Source organism: Sus scrofa, chromosome 15 (assembly GCF_054392235.1).
Source record: "Sus scrofa isolate SSC_HxYL_T2T_F1_AM1 chromosome 15, Sscrofa_HxYL_maternal_Yorkshire_Landrace_v2.0, whole genome shotgun sequence".
In the NCBI taxonomy this organism is placed as follows: Eukaryota; Metazoa; Chordata; class Mammalia; order Artiodactyla; family Suidae; genus Sus; species Sus scrofa.
Genome location: NC_139397.1, coordinates 31,092,355 through 31,107,310, shown reverse-complemented (window position 1 = coordinate 31,107,310; position 14,956 = coordinate 31,092,355). Strand labels below are relative to the sequence as shown.

At 40.7% G+C, this 14,956-nt stretch overlaps 3 protein-coding genes across 11 annotated transcripts in view; 2 read left to right on the top strand and 1 right to left on the bottom strand.

The window, feature by feature from the left end:
- ACMSD (aminocarboxymuconate semialdehyde decarboxylase) overlaps window positions 1-4,007 on the top strand; it is a 75,762-nt gene extending 71,755 nt beyond the window's left edge. The window contains exons 9-10 of one of the 2 annotated variants that reach the window (XM_084997987.1): window positions 1,467-1,525; window positions 3,797-4,007. In XM_084997987.1, coding sequence (XP_084854113.1) covers window positions 1,467-1,490 — 24 coding nt within the window. In that variant the 3' untranslated portion in view covers window positions 1,491-1,525; window positions 3,797-4,007. Of the gene's footprint in view, window positions 1-1,426; window positions 1,526-3,796 lie in introns of both variants that reach the window. The other variant, XM_084997986.1, reaches the window with a different exon arrangement.
- Window positions 1-13,073, bottom strand: part of TMEM163 (transmembrane protein 163) — a 464,307-nt gene extending 451,234 nt beyond the window's left edge. For 2 of the 3 annotated variants that reach the window (XM_085001412.1, XM_085001413.1), the window contains exons 1-2: window positions 12,933-13,073; window positions 4,674-4,767 (exon numbers count right to left, since the gene is read on the bottom strand). Coding sequence is in view for 2 of the 3 variants with exons in the window: in XM_085001413.1 (XP_084857539.1) it covers window positions 4,674-4,678 (5 nt within the window). In the remaining variant the exon portion in view is untranslated. Of the gene's footprint in view, window positions 1-4,673; window positions 4,768-12,907 lie in introns of all 3 variants that reach the window. The other variant, XM_085001414.1, reaches the window with a different exon arrangement.
- Window positions 13,074-13,175: 102 nt separating this feature from the next.
- CCNT2 (cyclin T2) overlaps window positions 13,176-14,956 on the top strand; it is a 47,520-nt gene continuing 45,739 nt past the window's right edge. For 2 of the 6 annotated variants that reach the window (XM_021075755.2, XM_021075754.2), the window contains exons 1-2: window positions 13,176-13,360; window positions 14,185-14,266. In XM_021075755.2, the coding sequence (XP_020931414.2) occupies window positions 13,203-13,360; window positions 14,185-14,266 (240 nt within the window). In that variant the 5' untranslated portion in view covers window positions 13,176-13,202. Of the gene's footprint in view, window positions 13,740-14,184; window positions 14,267-14,956 lie in introns of all 6 variants that reach the window. The other 4 variants (XM_085001393.1, XM_085001392.1, XM_085001396.1 and 1 more) reach the window with 3 other exon arrangements.

Here is a 14,956-nt window from a genome sequence, read left to right as displayed (position 1 = left end):
AACCCAGGCTCCTTTCAGGCTACTGCTCCTGCACTGGGACTTGAAGCATGTGAGTTGTGCACATGCCTTTTAAGAATGGAGTCTTGGAGCTCCCGTTGTGGCTCAGTGGTTAACGAATCTGACTAAGAATCATGAGGTTTCAGGTTCAATCCCTGGCCTTGCTCAGTGTATTAAGGATCCACTGTTGCTATAAGCTGTGGTGTAGGTCACAGATGTGGCTCAGATCCCACATTGCTGTGGCTCTGGTGTAGGCTGGCAACTGTAGTTCCGATTCAACCCCTAGCCTGGGAACCTCCATATGCCGAGGGAGTGGCCCTAGAAAAGGCAAAAAGACAAAAAAAAAAAAAAAAAAAAAAAAAAAAAAAAGAATGGAGTCTCTGTTTCCTCAATCTCTAGCTCTCCCAAACATAAGCCTCACTGGTTTTCACAGCAAGACATTTGTGTGTTCATCTTCCCAGGGCAGGACCACCAGGTCAGTGAACCCAGGGTGGGACCTGGACCCCTTGCTCCTCAGGGAGGGCCTCCACAGTTGTGATCTTCCTCCCACTTATAGGTCACCATTCCAGGAATGTGGGTGCTGACTAGGTCGTGTCTCTGCCCCTCCTACCTGTCAAGTGGTTCTTTCTTTATATCTTTAGTTATGGAAAATCTTTTCTGCTAGCCTTCAGGTTATTTTCAAAGATAGTTACCCTATAAGCAGTTGTAATTTTGGTGAGGCAGGAGGTGAGCTCAGGATCTTCCTACTCCATCATCTTGATCCCTCCCTACTCCCGTTTCAGTTTTGTTGACCAGGGTAATCTAGATTTTAGCACAATGCCTGACATACTGCTTTTTATATTTGTAGACAGACAATCCTGTATGCTTTGTTGTACAAAGTGTCAAACAGAAATTGAAAGCTACAAATTTAAAAAACAAACAATAATCTAGTTTGTAGAGGTAGAAATTGTTTGGGGGTTGGTTGGTGTTTGCTTGTTGTTTTTTTCTTTTCATCTAGTTGTTTTTTCTTTTTTTCTGTTTCAATTATGGTTATATTTTCAAAAATTGTGGGATCAATTGCAATGCATCATTCTAAGAAATATAGAATCCCTAATTTCATCTGAAGAATCAGCATGTTTTACTCAACAAATGTCTGCTTCTTATATATGAGTATTCTGTATTTTAGTTATTTAAAAATAAATAAATAATGGAAATGAGGATTCATTTGCAGCTTTGAGAGACCTAATAGCGACACCTGCTGGAGAAAATGTCAGAATAAATTTTAAATCCATTTAATCTTTAAAATTTTAGATCAGTTTATTTCTACTAATCAGGAAGAAATTTGTTATTTTACCATAGAAGTGCTTGTAATAAGTGAATATAACTAAGTTTACAAGAGGTTCTTTGATTCTCTACAAAATTAGAGATAAAAGTTTTTTTCTTTTTTCAGGATAAAGTCATTTTGGGAACTGATTACCCCTTTCCACTAGGTGAGCTGGAACCTGGGAAACTGATAGACTCCATGGAAGAATTTGATGAAGAAACTAAGGTGTGTTTGGTCTTCTTCCTGAATTTTCCTGCTCTAGTTGTGTTTGGGTTCAGAGCACTTCGATATGTGATAGCAAAGAACAGAGAAACCATTACACTTAATATTCCTAAAATTGTTACTCGATCTCCAGAAATAGGTGACCTATTAAAGGGTGAAGGAAATTTTAAAAGCTGAAAGTCAACCTAGTACAACTAAATTCATAAAGACAAGAAAGAAGACTGTAAAGAAGCACATTATAATAATATATTTAGGTTTGCATGTTAGATGAATAAGAAAAATTTTCTAATTTAAAATTTTTTTTTCATTTAATATTTCTATTACAAATCTACCAATCTCAAAAGTTGTAACGATCCTAGTTATTTCACTATTGAGACTAAAGTCTTGATTAACAGGACTCAAGCATCCATAAAAATCAAGTAACTGGATTTTTTTTTTCTTGTAGCATTTGACTTTTAGGGTGAGTAAATGTGCCTTAATGCTGCCACTGCCTATTCTGCCCTTTAAGTCCTGAGCCAAAATAAGTTTAAAATGAGATGCAGTGTCCTCAGACTTCCTCTCTCTTCCCATTCTACACCCACTCCCAATAAAACAAGTTCTTCCTAAGACCACTTTCAATCACTACCAGGGGACAGGGATGGCCCAAAATGAAAACATGGGGACATAAAAATTCTTACAAATCTTAGAAAAGTCTTAGTCATAATCCTTTTACATAAGTCTTGGCTTTCTTCTAACCTAGAATCCAAAAGTTCTCTTTGACTCTAATTCTCTGCTTTAGTCGTTAAAGATACAACTCATCATAGCAAGCTTGAAACACAATAGATGCCAAGAAGAGTCCTCTTCGATATGTACTAGTTGCAAGTTATGAACTGGAAAGTGCCTCCTTTCGCACTTACCCACCTTTAAGGCACCAGAAGTCTTGAATTATTAAATATTTACTTATTAAAGCAGGAAGCTAAGATTTTTTTTCTTTTTAAATCAAAGTTTGAAAATGAAAAACTTTGTATAATGTTAACCAAAATTAAACTGAAAGCAGATTACCCCAAGTATCTGGATTAAGACTTTAATGAAATAATAATAATTACTATTATATGTCTGCTATGATTTACTTTTATATCTTATCACTTTCGAGTTTTCAAAAAACCTTATACAGTGTTGTGTATCAATTATATCTCAATAAAACTGGAAGAAAAAAAAGAACTCCATTTCTTTTGGTGGCTGAATATTCCACTTATGTATATATCAGGTTTAAAAATATATTCGTCTGTTGATGTGTGCTTAGGCTGTTTCTGTATTTTGGATATTGTGAATAGTGTTGTTATGAACATGTTTTTAATTATTTTTTTCCTTTTTTGGGTGCCCCGGGACATATGGAGTTCCCGGGCCAGGGGTCAGATCTGAGCAGCAGCTGCAGCAAAGCTGGATCCTTAAGGCACTGTGCTGAGCCAGGGATCAAACCTGTGTCCCAGCACACCAGAGATGTCACTGATCCTGTTATGCCACAGCAGGAACGCCTTTAAGTCTTTTATATATGACTAGGAGTGGAATTGTTGGGTCATATTGTAATTCTATTTTTTGTTTAAGCTTATTACTATATTTATTATCTTATTTAAATGCATTTGCAGGGAGTTCCCATTGGGGCTTAGTGGGTTAAGAATCCAACTAGTATCTATGAGGATGCAGGTTCCACCCCGGCCTCACTCAGTGGGTTAAGGATCCAGTGTTGCTGCAAGCTGTGGCATAGGCCACAGATGCAGCTTCGATTTGGCGTTGCTGTGGCTGTGGTGTAGGCTGGCAGCTGCAGCTCCAGTTCAGTCCCTAGCCTGAGAACTTCCATATTCCACAGGTGTGGCCCTAAAAAGAAAAACTGTTCTTACAAAAGTAAGTATAACACTAATACACATTTTCCACATACTGCTTGTAACATAAATACATATTATTTCCATGTTCAGAAATTCAAAAACTCCAGCTGTTTTGTCCATGATTGTCGACATATTTGAGAAGCAGGGAAAATCATAAAAGCACAAATATACCATACATCATTTATATTTTTGCTTTTAAAAGATTATTCAATACAAATATATGACTATAATTTTAAAAATAGTAGTAGGGTAAAACATGGGCAAAGAGACTTACTGTTTAACCTGCTAATAATATTTTTCTATCACATTAGAGAATTGATTTTTTTAAATCTGATAAAGATATTTAATAAATATTTATTAAAAATCATTAAATAATGCTTTGAATTAAAATCTTTCCTTTTCATTTTTTCAGGATAAACTCAAAGCTGGCAATGCCCTAGCATTTTTGGGTCTTGAGAGACAACAATTTGAATGACTGAATTTACAACAAAGGCAAACACTCAAGAAGATACTTTATTTTTGTTTTTAAGTATGTATCACACATGCATTACTAAAATCCTATTTTGAACTATTTATCCAGAAATAGAATATACCCAAATATACCAAATTATTCATCACAAAAATGACTCATGTGTTTTTATTCTGAAAAGCACTGCATTATTTCATGTGCAAATAAGAAATTATTTTCCTAGCACTTTTTAAATTAATGGCAGAAATAAAAACCAAAATGTCATTAAAGATTTATATGGAGAAGAAAAAAGATTCATCTTAGAGGGTTCCAGCAGGTTTTCCACTTTGAGCAAGTATATGTGAATAGGGCCCTCTTTTTGCCTACTTTTAGCACCTCCTATTAGCCCAGAAGTGAGCTGGTAATGCTTTAGATTCCAAAAACAATAAATGATATAGATATTCCATAACCTCTAGAGCAGGATACATGTTCATGGAATAACTACTAAGCAATAAAATATTCACGTCACAGAAGCATCAGAAAGAAAAATTCATTTGGATTCAAATTTGGGTCAGATCTTCACAGAAGCTGGAACTTGGGCAGAGTCTATAAGGATGGATAAGGTGTGTTTAGGTTTTGAAGATGGGAAATAGATTAAGAAGGCAAAACTATGGGAACATAGGTTTCAGACTAAATGAGAACTTACCTATTCTGGAGAAAAGTTTCAGGATGTAATTTGCTTTCACCAGAAGCTCTTTTAGTTTAAAATGCTAAGCAGAATGTGTACAGTGAGCTGTGGAGCCTGAGCAGGGCAGTACCAGGGTTGCCTTGTTCTACTTACTTCATTTCTGGTCATCCCACCTGGGCTGCCAAAAAGGAACGTGGTCCTGAGAAGGGTGATGAACATCTGTGGTTCATGTACCTCTGGCTGAAGTCTAAAATCAAATAGAATTTTTCAAATTACCTCCCTTGCTTTGGATTCATTCATACTTCTTTTCCCATCTATTAGTCCAGAAAACCCAGAGTTGAGTAATTTGTGGTGATTTAATTTTCACTAAACTACACCCATCCCATTATTTTCTCTTTATGTAATCTATTACTCCATTTCTTTCTTGCTCCTCCTGTCCCATTCTAGAACTTTACCCACCCACCACTCTGCTTGTTACTCCAATCTGCCAAAAAAAGAAAAACAAAGTTGCAAAACAGCAACATGAAGCATATGTTATTTCTTTTCATCTCCATTCTTTGGGGGAAAATGCCTGCTCCTTTTCAAATATTCTATATTTGAGCACCTTTAACATAATGACAGTTTTATTATGAAAAGTAACCCGATCATCTCATTCAATAGCATAAATATAGAGAGAAATATATAGATAGATAATGCATATATACATATTCACAGAGCATTTGCATGATATGCCAGGACTGTTGGACTGTTCCAGACACTAGGGATATAGAAGTTAACAAAAAAATAAAATTCCTTCTCTGATGAAGTCTACAATATGGAGAGTAAGAAACATAAATAAAGAGAGGACTAAGAAAGGAATGGCGAGCAGGAGGAAAGAAGGAAGGAAAAAAGGAAGGGAGATAGGGAGGGAGGAAGGAAGCTGGGAATTTTTCTTATACCAATAAACATTATGCAGAAATTAAAACAAGGAAATGTATAGAGTGACTAGGGGAAGTATAGGGGATAAAATATTAAGTTGTAGAGCTAGAGAGAACTTTGAACTAAGACTTGAATACCAGAAAGAATTAGCTCTGGAGAAGAGTCTTCCAGGCAAAGGCTGGAGTAGCAAAGTTTCTGACGCAGAAAAGAGCTGTGATTGAGCTTATGAGCCAGAGGGAGAGAGGTAGGGACAAAACTACAAAGTTGGTCAGATAAGTAGGCCATGGTCAAGAGTTTAGACTTTTATGGAATTCCCATTGTGGCTCAGTGGGTTAAGAAGCCAACATACAGTGTCCGTGAGGGTGCATGTTGGATCCCTCACCTCACTCAGTGGGTTAAGGATAATGGCATTGCCACAAGCTGCTGTGTAGGCCACAAATATGGTTCAGATTCAGTATGGCTGTAACTGTGGCATAGGCAGGCAGCTTCAGCTTCAATTTGAACCTCAGCATTGAAACTTCCATAAGCGGCAGGTGTGGCCATAAAAAAGGAAAAAAAAAATATTGGGAAGAGCTTAGACTTTTATATTAAGTATTATAGGAAATCACTGGAGTTTTAAAAATAGGTCTGTGGACTCCCATTGTGGCTCAGTGGCTAACGAACCTGATCAGTATCCACGAGGATGAGGGTTCCATCCCTGGCCCCTCAGTGGGTTGAGTAGTTGGTGTTGCTGTGAGCTGTGGTGAAGGTTGCAGACACAGCTCAGATCGTGTGTTGCTTTGGCTGTGGTGTAGGCAGGCAGCTGCAGCTCTGATTCAATAGTCTTGTTGTTGGATTTGTTATATTTCAGATGTGTCTTAGGCACTTAGGTAGGAATGCCCAGTAAGCTGTAGGTATGCTATTCTGGAGGGTTGAAGAGGGAAGGTAGGGGAGGCCATCAGGGTATAGAAAGTATTTAAAGAAATGAGACTGGATGAAATCACTGAGAGAAAAAGTAGAGCAGAAACCCAAAAGAACCCGAGACTAATTCCTGGAATTCACCAGCATTTGGAAATCAGATGGAAATGGCCAGCACTGGAAGCTGAGTGATGCCCAGTGAGGGAGGAAAACCAGAAAAATGTGGTATTCAGAAGTCAGGGAGTAATTTGCAGGGAAGGAAACTGTGTTTATTCAAAGTATTCTAAACATGATTCCCCGTCAAAAGTCTTCTCCTTTAAAAAAAAAAAAAAAAAAAGAAGTCAGGGGAAGATGATGTTTTAAGAAGTCCTAACAGCTTTAGGCATTTAAAAAAAAAAAAAAAAAAAGCAACAATACTCTGGTGCTTTACAAAATCACATGCCCCAAATATAACTCAATCCTACATTGAGTTCCACTTTCTATAGTTCTAACTCTGATTAATGGCATGACCAAGTCACCTAAATCGTCTTTTTCACCCATATCAAGCCTGGCATTAAATCCAATATATTTTACCACTTTTGTATCTTTCACTTCTTATCCATTCTTCCTTCCCTAATGTTTCCAACTAAATTCAGGTTCTCGACTCTCACCAGGACAATTGAAGTAACCTTTTATGTATACCTTTGCCTTTTGGCTTCGTCTGGTACAATCCATCTTCCACTCTGTGGCCTGAGAAATTTTTTCCAAAGTATGTACCTGATCATCTCTCTCTCTCCCCGCTCCACCTCCCCACACCCTCTCTCACAATTCTTCAGTTGGTAGACTGGTGGTTTCTAGGCTTAGGAATTTTAATACTCAGTATCTCTCTCTTTTAAAAATGGCACTGATATCTCTAATGCAACACCCCATTTTGGTTTTTTTTTGTTTTTTTAGGGCTGCACCTGTGACATATGAAAGTTCTCAGGCTTGGTGTTGAATCGGAGCTGCAGCTGCTGCCCTATACCACAGCCACAGCCACACCAGATCCTTAACCCACTGAACAAGGCCAGGGATCAAACCTGCTTCTTCATGGATACTAGTCGGGTTCTTAACCCACTGAGCCACAATAGGAACTCTGACACACCTTCATTTTGAATTTCAATTATCATCCTACGAGCTTGCAACTTCCTTGAGAGCAGAAAACATGACTTTATTTACTTATTCATTCATTCACATTCATTCATAAACTATTTATTGAGGGTCCATTACATGCCAAGAGCCACACCAGGTACCAGGATAGTGTAAGTAAAAGCTGTTAGAAACTGTGAGGGAAGAAGGAAGCAGAAATGGGAGCAATGAGATTTCAAGCAGGTTTATCCACCAACAGAGTGGCCAGGAACATTGAGCAGAGAGAACTCAGGCTTCCTGCAGTTTAGGGAACAGCTAGTTATATAGAGGAAGGGGTAGTTTCTATTTTTAGCACATTCTATTTTTAGCACAGGTTCAGTGATGGAGTAAGAAACTGGGAAGATACAATTTATGTTGCTGCAATTTAACTGTTTCTCCAGCTATTTTTTTTTTTTTTTTTTTTTTTTTACTTTTTGTAGCCCTCTCTGGGATCGTGTTTTTGGTAATGGGGTGTGGGAATGTTTTCCACAATATAAATTTTTAACTCAGCCTTTGTGTATAAGATTTATTCTAATAAGGTGTAGAAGATTTATTCTAATAAGGTGGGTGGGGAAGGGCCAGGAAGTAAGAGGCTATTGGAACATGCAGACTCTTTTAAAGTTCCCAAAATCATAGTATTTTGGCAGTGTACATATAGGGCCCTGGTTGCTAGGTTTTTTGTTTTTTGTTTTATTATGGACGGTAGAGTCTCTTTGAATTAAAATGACACTTTTTCATGGGATGGGTCCCAGGGTATCCCAGGTGAAAGCCAGTTTTGCCCCACTACCTTGGAATGCCATTTAGCACCCCTAGATTCAGGTCTACAATAAGGTTCAAGAAAGCAGTATTTCAGAGTTCCCATCGTGGCTCAGTGGAAACGAATCTGACTAGCATCCACGAGGACACAGGTTCAATCCCTGGCCTTGCTCAGTGGTTTAAGGATGCGGTGTTGCAGTGAACTCTGGTGTAGGTCACAGATGAGGCAGCTTGGATCCCGCCTTGCTGTGGCTATGGTGTAGGGCAGCAGTTACAGCTTCAATTCAACCCCTAGCCTGGGAACCTCCATATCTCATGGGTGGGCGCCTAAAAAAAAAAAAAAGAAAAAGTAGCATTTTTTCCTCACCCAATGTAGGGCCTGCCTCCCAAATTCTCATTCCTTTTCCAAAGTACCACCTTTCTTGGCACAATTGATGTGGGACTGTCTACTCTATGTAGAGGAGACCTAATTGTAGGTAAGTGCTCTCAGCAGGTCACAGTAAAATGAACCCCAGGACTCCAGCTATTCTTGTCTTCCATCTTTGTGTTTCATTTTGTACAGTTACCACCTAACAAAAACAAACATGTGCCTATAATTGTGCTTATAATCTATTTAGGAAGATGTATCAAATAAGTAACAAATTAATATAAAATGGCTATAATGACAAGAACTAAAAAGGAGAAGCATATAGCATATAGAGAGCTTCTAAAGGATCTGACCCAATTAGGGCTGGGGAGAGACTTTTCAGAAGTGTTGATTGAGCTGGGATCTGAGCTGCTAAAAAGTAAAGAGGCAAAGAGGAGAGGGAAGAACATTTGAGCCAGAGCAAACAACATAAATGAAAGTCTATGGCAGGAAAGAACACAAAGAAATAAGACCACTGGGGCTGGAGGTAAGAAGGCAAGACATTCTGGGTATAAAGTGACATGATCATGTGGGGCCATAGGTTATAACAGGAATTTTATCTATCAAAAAGCAACAAGGGCAGTTCCCGCTGTGGCACAATGTGTTAAGAATCCAGTGGCAGTAGCTCACGTTGCTGCAGAGGTGTGGGTTCAATCCCTGGCCCACCGCAGGGAGTTAAAGGATCTGGCTTTGCCACAGCTGTGCTGTAGGTCACAGCTGTGCTGTAGGTCACAGCTGTGCTGTAGGTCACAGCTGTGGCTTGGATTCACTCCCTCACCTGGGAAATCCATATGCTGTGGGTGTGGCCATTAAAGAAAATGAGGTTTTTAATTAGGGGGTGACTGGAATTTTCAAAAGAACCTTCTGGTCCTGTAACACTGCTCACATGCAGAATCTCAAATATCTCTCAGGAAAGTAACTTTTTCAGGCTTTTCTCTCCTTTGTTATCTAGTATAAGTATTCCTCCAAAGTATACCCCTGGTGGGGAAAAAAAAATTCCACCACAATCCCATTCCAAAGGACAACCACTCAAAGTCATTCAAGGACTTCTTTTCTTTGTATTGTAGCCTTCCCCATCTTTTCCTTCTCCCCTAAAAAAGAAGTCAGCTCTAACTCAACTTAATGTATATTACCCAACCAGAAAACTTAAACCTAGATTCAATTTTATATTTTTATTTTTAGCTTTTTAGGGCCGTAACGGTGGCCTATGGAGATTCCCAGGCTAGGGGTCGAAACGGAGGTGCAGCTGCTGACCTATACCACAGCCACAGCCACACGGGATACTGAGCCACATCTTCGACCTACACCACAGCTCACAGCAACTCGGGATCCTTAACCCACTGAGAGAGGCCAGGAATGGTGAACCTGCAACCTCATGGTTCCTAGTCAGATGCGTTTCCGCTCGCCACAACAGGAACTCCCTAAACTTAGATTCAATTTTAAATTGAGTTGTTTTCTTATCATTGAGTTTTAAGAGTTCTTTGCATTTGGGGGATACAAGTCCTTTATCAGATATGTGATTTGCAAAAACTTTCTCCTTGTTTTTTTTTTTTATTAAACAAGTGGCCGCACCTGCGGCACGTGGACGTTCCCAGGCTAGGAGTCGAGCCTCAGCCATTGTAGAAGCAACTCGGAGTAGTTATGTTGTGAGCCACACAGGAAGTTCTCTCCTTGTATTTTTGTTCTCTTTCGTGGAGCAGAGATATTTAATTTTAATAAAGTCCAACTTAATTTTTTTATATATATATATATCATCCTTTCGTGTTGTACCTAAAAACTCATTACCAAATACCAGGTCACCTAGACTTTCTCCTATGTTACACTGCAGAGGTTTTTTTCCTTTTTTGGCAGCCCCACTGCAGATGGAGTTCCTGGGCCAGGGATCAGATATGAGCCACATGCTTTGCTACAGTTGCAGCAACACCTGCTCCTAACACCCTGTGCCAGGCCAGGGAGCAAACCTATGTCCCAGTGCTCCAGAGACATTATTGTTCCCACTATGCCACGGTGAGAACGCCTCTAAAAGTTTTAAAGTTTTGCATTTCTACATTTAGGGATGTGATATACTTAGAATTTTTGCGAAAGGTGAGAGAAGTGTCTCAATTTTTTTCCATACAGATATCCAGTTGTTCTGGCACTATCTGTTAAAAAGACTATCCTTTCTCAATTGAATTGCCTCTGCTCCTTTGTCACGGAGTAGTTGACTATATTTGTGTGGATCTGTTTCCAGACCATCTATTTCATTTATGTGTGTCTATTCTTTTGCCAATACACGCTGTCTTTGCTACTGTAGTTTTGAGGTCAGGTAGTGTCAGTCCAACTTCTTTGGTATTGTGTTGGCTATCTGGGGTCTTTTGCCCTTCTGTATAAACTTCAGAGTTGCTAAGGATATCTACAAAATAACTTGCTAAATTTTCTTGGGGGTGGAGGGAGTGCACTGAATCTATAGATCAAGGTAAGAAGACCTGCCATCTAATGATATTACATCTTTAAATCCATAAACCCAGAATATTCAACATATCTACTTTGATTTCCTTAATCAGAGTTCTGTGGTTTTCTACATATAGATCTTGTACATATTTTAGATTCATACCTATATATTACATTTTGTAAATGGTACTGTTTTTAATTTCAGTTATACACTGCTAAAATATAGGAAAGCAACTGACTCTTGTACATTAAAATCTCGGTATAATCACTTATTAATTCCAGTTTGTTTTTAATACCCTGAGATTTTCTACATCACAAATTATCCATGAAAAAAAGTCAGTTTTATTTCTTCCTGCCCAATCTGCTTACCTTTGATTTCCTTTTCTTATAGGACTTCTAGTACAAAGTTGAAAGGGGTGGTGAGAGGGGACTTCTGTGCCTTAGCAAGAAAGCTTCTAGTTTTTCACCATTATGTATGATGATAGCTGTAGGATTTTTTTTTAATAAATGTTCTTTATCAAGTTGAAGAAGTTCCCCTCTATTCCTAGTTTTAAAGGTTTTATCTTGAACGAGCATTGGAGGTAGACACACTCAAAACCATTTAACTTGGTTTAAGTCAATTTATCCTGCAACTTCTAAGCAGCATAAGATGTGGGGCAAGCAAGACAGTTATTTAGACAACCGGTGATGACAGTTGCCTACCAAATCAATAGCTGATACGGGTAGGCAGAGCCAAGCGACATGAGTACACTGAGCATTGGAGATGGAAAACGATGACAAAAGCCTGGAGTATCAGTTGCCCCTTCCTGTACTGTAATCTTTAACAAATAGCTAAAATTTAAAACTTAGAAACTTCTATTCATACACAACAGGCATTGGCTCCGAGCCAGGGACCCATCAAACCCGAGTTGAGCTCTGGGGAATTTTCTTTCAGGGACTGGAGAAAAAATTAAGCTACAGATACAAGTGATGTTACTTATTAAACTGATTTTTTTTTTTTTTTTTTTTTTGCCTTTTCTAGGGCCGCTCTTGCGACATATGGAGGTTCCCAGGCTAGGGGTTGAATCGGAGCTGCAGCCGCCGGCCTACACCAGAGCCACAGCAACGCAGCATCCGAGCCGCGTCTGCAACCTACACCACAGCTCACGGCAACGCCGGATCCTTAACTCACTGAGCAAGACCAAGGATCGAACCCACAACATCGTGGTTCCTAGTCGGATTCGTTAACCACTGAGCCACGATGGGAACTCCAAAACTGATTTAAAACAAAAGAAAACAAAACAAAACTCAGTTCTTTTTACACTGTTTCTCTTTAAACCTTCTCTTTCAAAGCACAGCGTGATTTAAAAACACGCTACCGATACAGACTCGAAACCTAGTTTAGAGATTCAGTTCCTCCGCTGCTAATTGGATAACCTCCGGCAACCAATTTAAAAAAATAAACCCACGGCCTGCGTGGCTGTGGGATTCAAACAAGATAATGTAGGGGGGAAAGCACTGAAGTTCGGCACAAAGGTGAAGCGTCATTTTTCAGTCACTTTTTCCCAAGCAGCTCCTTCCCAGAGCCGAGCGCTGGGCGGAGGCCATCTGGCGGGGACTCAGGACTCGGAAGCCTACGAGACTGCGCAAACCGACACTAGAAGAAAATGGAGGTTGCGATTGCGACAGAATGTTCTCCTCTTAAAGCGCCACCAGACGCCCAAGCCAAGCACCCGCAGGGATTCAAGAGTCCACGCCGAGGCTCCTGCCACCCAACTCGACACCACCCTCTCCCTTCTTCTACTTCCAGCCCCTCCGCCCAGTCCATCCCAGACCCGGCATGCACCGCGCCGACCTTTTCCTTCTAGCCGACCCCCCACCTTCGGGCGCCTCCAAATGACAAGAGGCGCGGAGCATTGTGGTCCCGTGAACAAGAGCGAGGCCGGGGTCATTAAAAAGAAAGCAAAAGACTAGAGCGAACCGGTAGGGCGGCCCCGCGCGCACGCGCACGGGCGGAAGAGGGGGTGACGAGGGGCGGTGCGTGGTCTACGGCGAGCGGAGTGGGGCGGGGTCGCGCGGCCTTGGCGGGGAGTCCGCGAGCCGGGAAGGGAGGGGGGGTGGGTGAGGGAGCGGGCGGAGGAGGAAGTGTCATGGCGTCGGGCCGTGGAGCTTCTTCTCGCTGGTTCTTTACTCGAGAACAGCTGGAGAACACGCCGAGCCGCCGCTGCGGAGTGGAGGCAGATAAAGAGCTCTCGTACCGCCAGCAGGCGGCCAACCTCATCCAGGAAATGGGACAGCGTCTCAATGTGTATCCTTTGCTATCCTTGGCCCTCCGTCGCTCACGCCCTGTTCCCGTCACTACTCGCCTGGTCGCCGGGCCTGGTACCCCGCGAACATGGCGCCGCCGGCCTTTGCTAGGCTTCGGCTGCCCCGTAAGGAAGGGAGCCTCGGGTTCGGGAATCCAGGACCAGCTGGCGGAGGAGGAGGGGAGTCCGGGAATGCGGGTAGGGAGGCTGCGTTGTGTAATCTGTTTGGGGCCGCGCGTGGTGGCGGCGGGGGATGGGAGTGCCGCCCAGGCAAGAGGGGAATCTTAGGAATTATCGCAGAAAAGAAGCGGCTGCTTCTACTTCTCTACTTCTCGTCCGAGAAGGGGTTGAGAGCTACGCGGGTTGGCGATGGCTAAAGGCGTAAGTGTTCTCTGCAGCCTTTCCCCGCTCTCCTCACCAGGTTGATGGCGGTTCTCTTGTATCTAGAGAGCGCACCGGAGGTCTTTATGTTGTTGGCGTGGTCTTGTATGGGTGCGCGCGCGCGTTTGAGGTGTTTGATTTGAGGTTTAATCAGTTGTAGCCATTGATAAATTCTTTCAGGACTCCCTTAGTAGCAGTATTGGAGTGAAATGCTTAGCAGTTGCTGTAATTATTACTACTACGTAGTAGGTGTGGAGCTTTTTCTATCCCCCAACCCCCACCCCACCATCCTGCGGGTATTTGTTTATTACTACAATTTGGGGATTGGTTTTGAGTGAACGGGGAGCTTTGGAAAAGAACCGTAGATCGGGAATTTTTCTTCAGAATTGTTTTGGAAATGAAATCTTGTTTTTTCTCAGTTAATTTCCTAAATGTTACGTTCCAGCTCTCAGCTTACGATAAACACTGCGATTGTTTATATGCACAGGTTTTATATGCACCATTCTTTCACCAAATTCAATAGATATGTAAGTACTATTTTATTGCCTGTTTTTCCTACAACCAAATTTTAAGGTAAATCGATACGCAGATCGATGGTCGTGGATTTTACTGCTGTATTTAGTGTTCTAACTAAACAGTGAAGGTGAATCGCGTGATAAACATTTTGCTTCAATTGCGAGGTTTCTGGTTGGTTGGTTTTTTAGTTTGTGATGACAAGTTGCCAGGCGCTGTATCAAGCTCTGCCAAGTCTTTTGAGCCAAAAGATAAATCAGAAACATTTCTTTTCTCAAAAAGTTATTACATTGGTATTCATTTAAATTTTATACTCAACATTTGAACAATTTTAGACAGTAATGTACAGTGTAATTTGGAAAAACCTAGTCATTCTGTTGTACATCTTAATTGTACTGAATTAATATTGTTTCAAATACTGTGAATTGGGCTTAGTGTAATTGTAACATACTTTTGAAATGACCCTTTGAAAGAGTTAAACGTTTAGCAGAAATATTTCATTTAACACAATTTAAGTTGTGAGAGGTTCCTGTTCTCACACTTTAAGTAAATCTTACCTTCCAAAACTAAGGCACTGATTTGGAACATAAACTGTAAATCCTGACAAATTGAGAAGTGGCATTTAGTTGAAATTTTTAAGTTATAGATGATGTCACTTCATTCTTTTCAGAGAAACATGCATACTGTGTTGTACCTGTTAACAG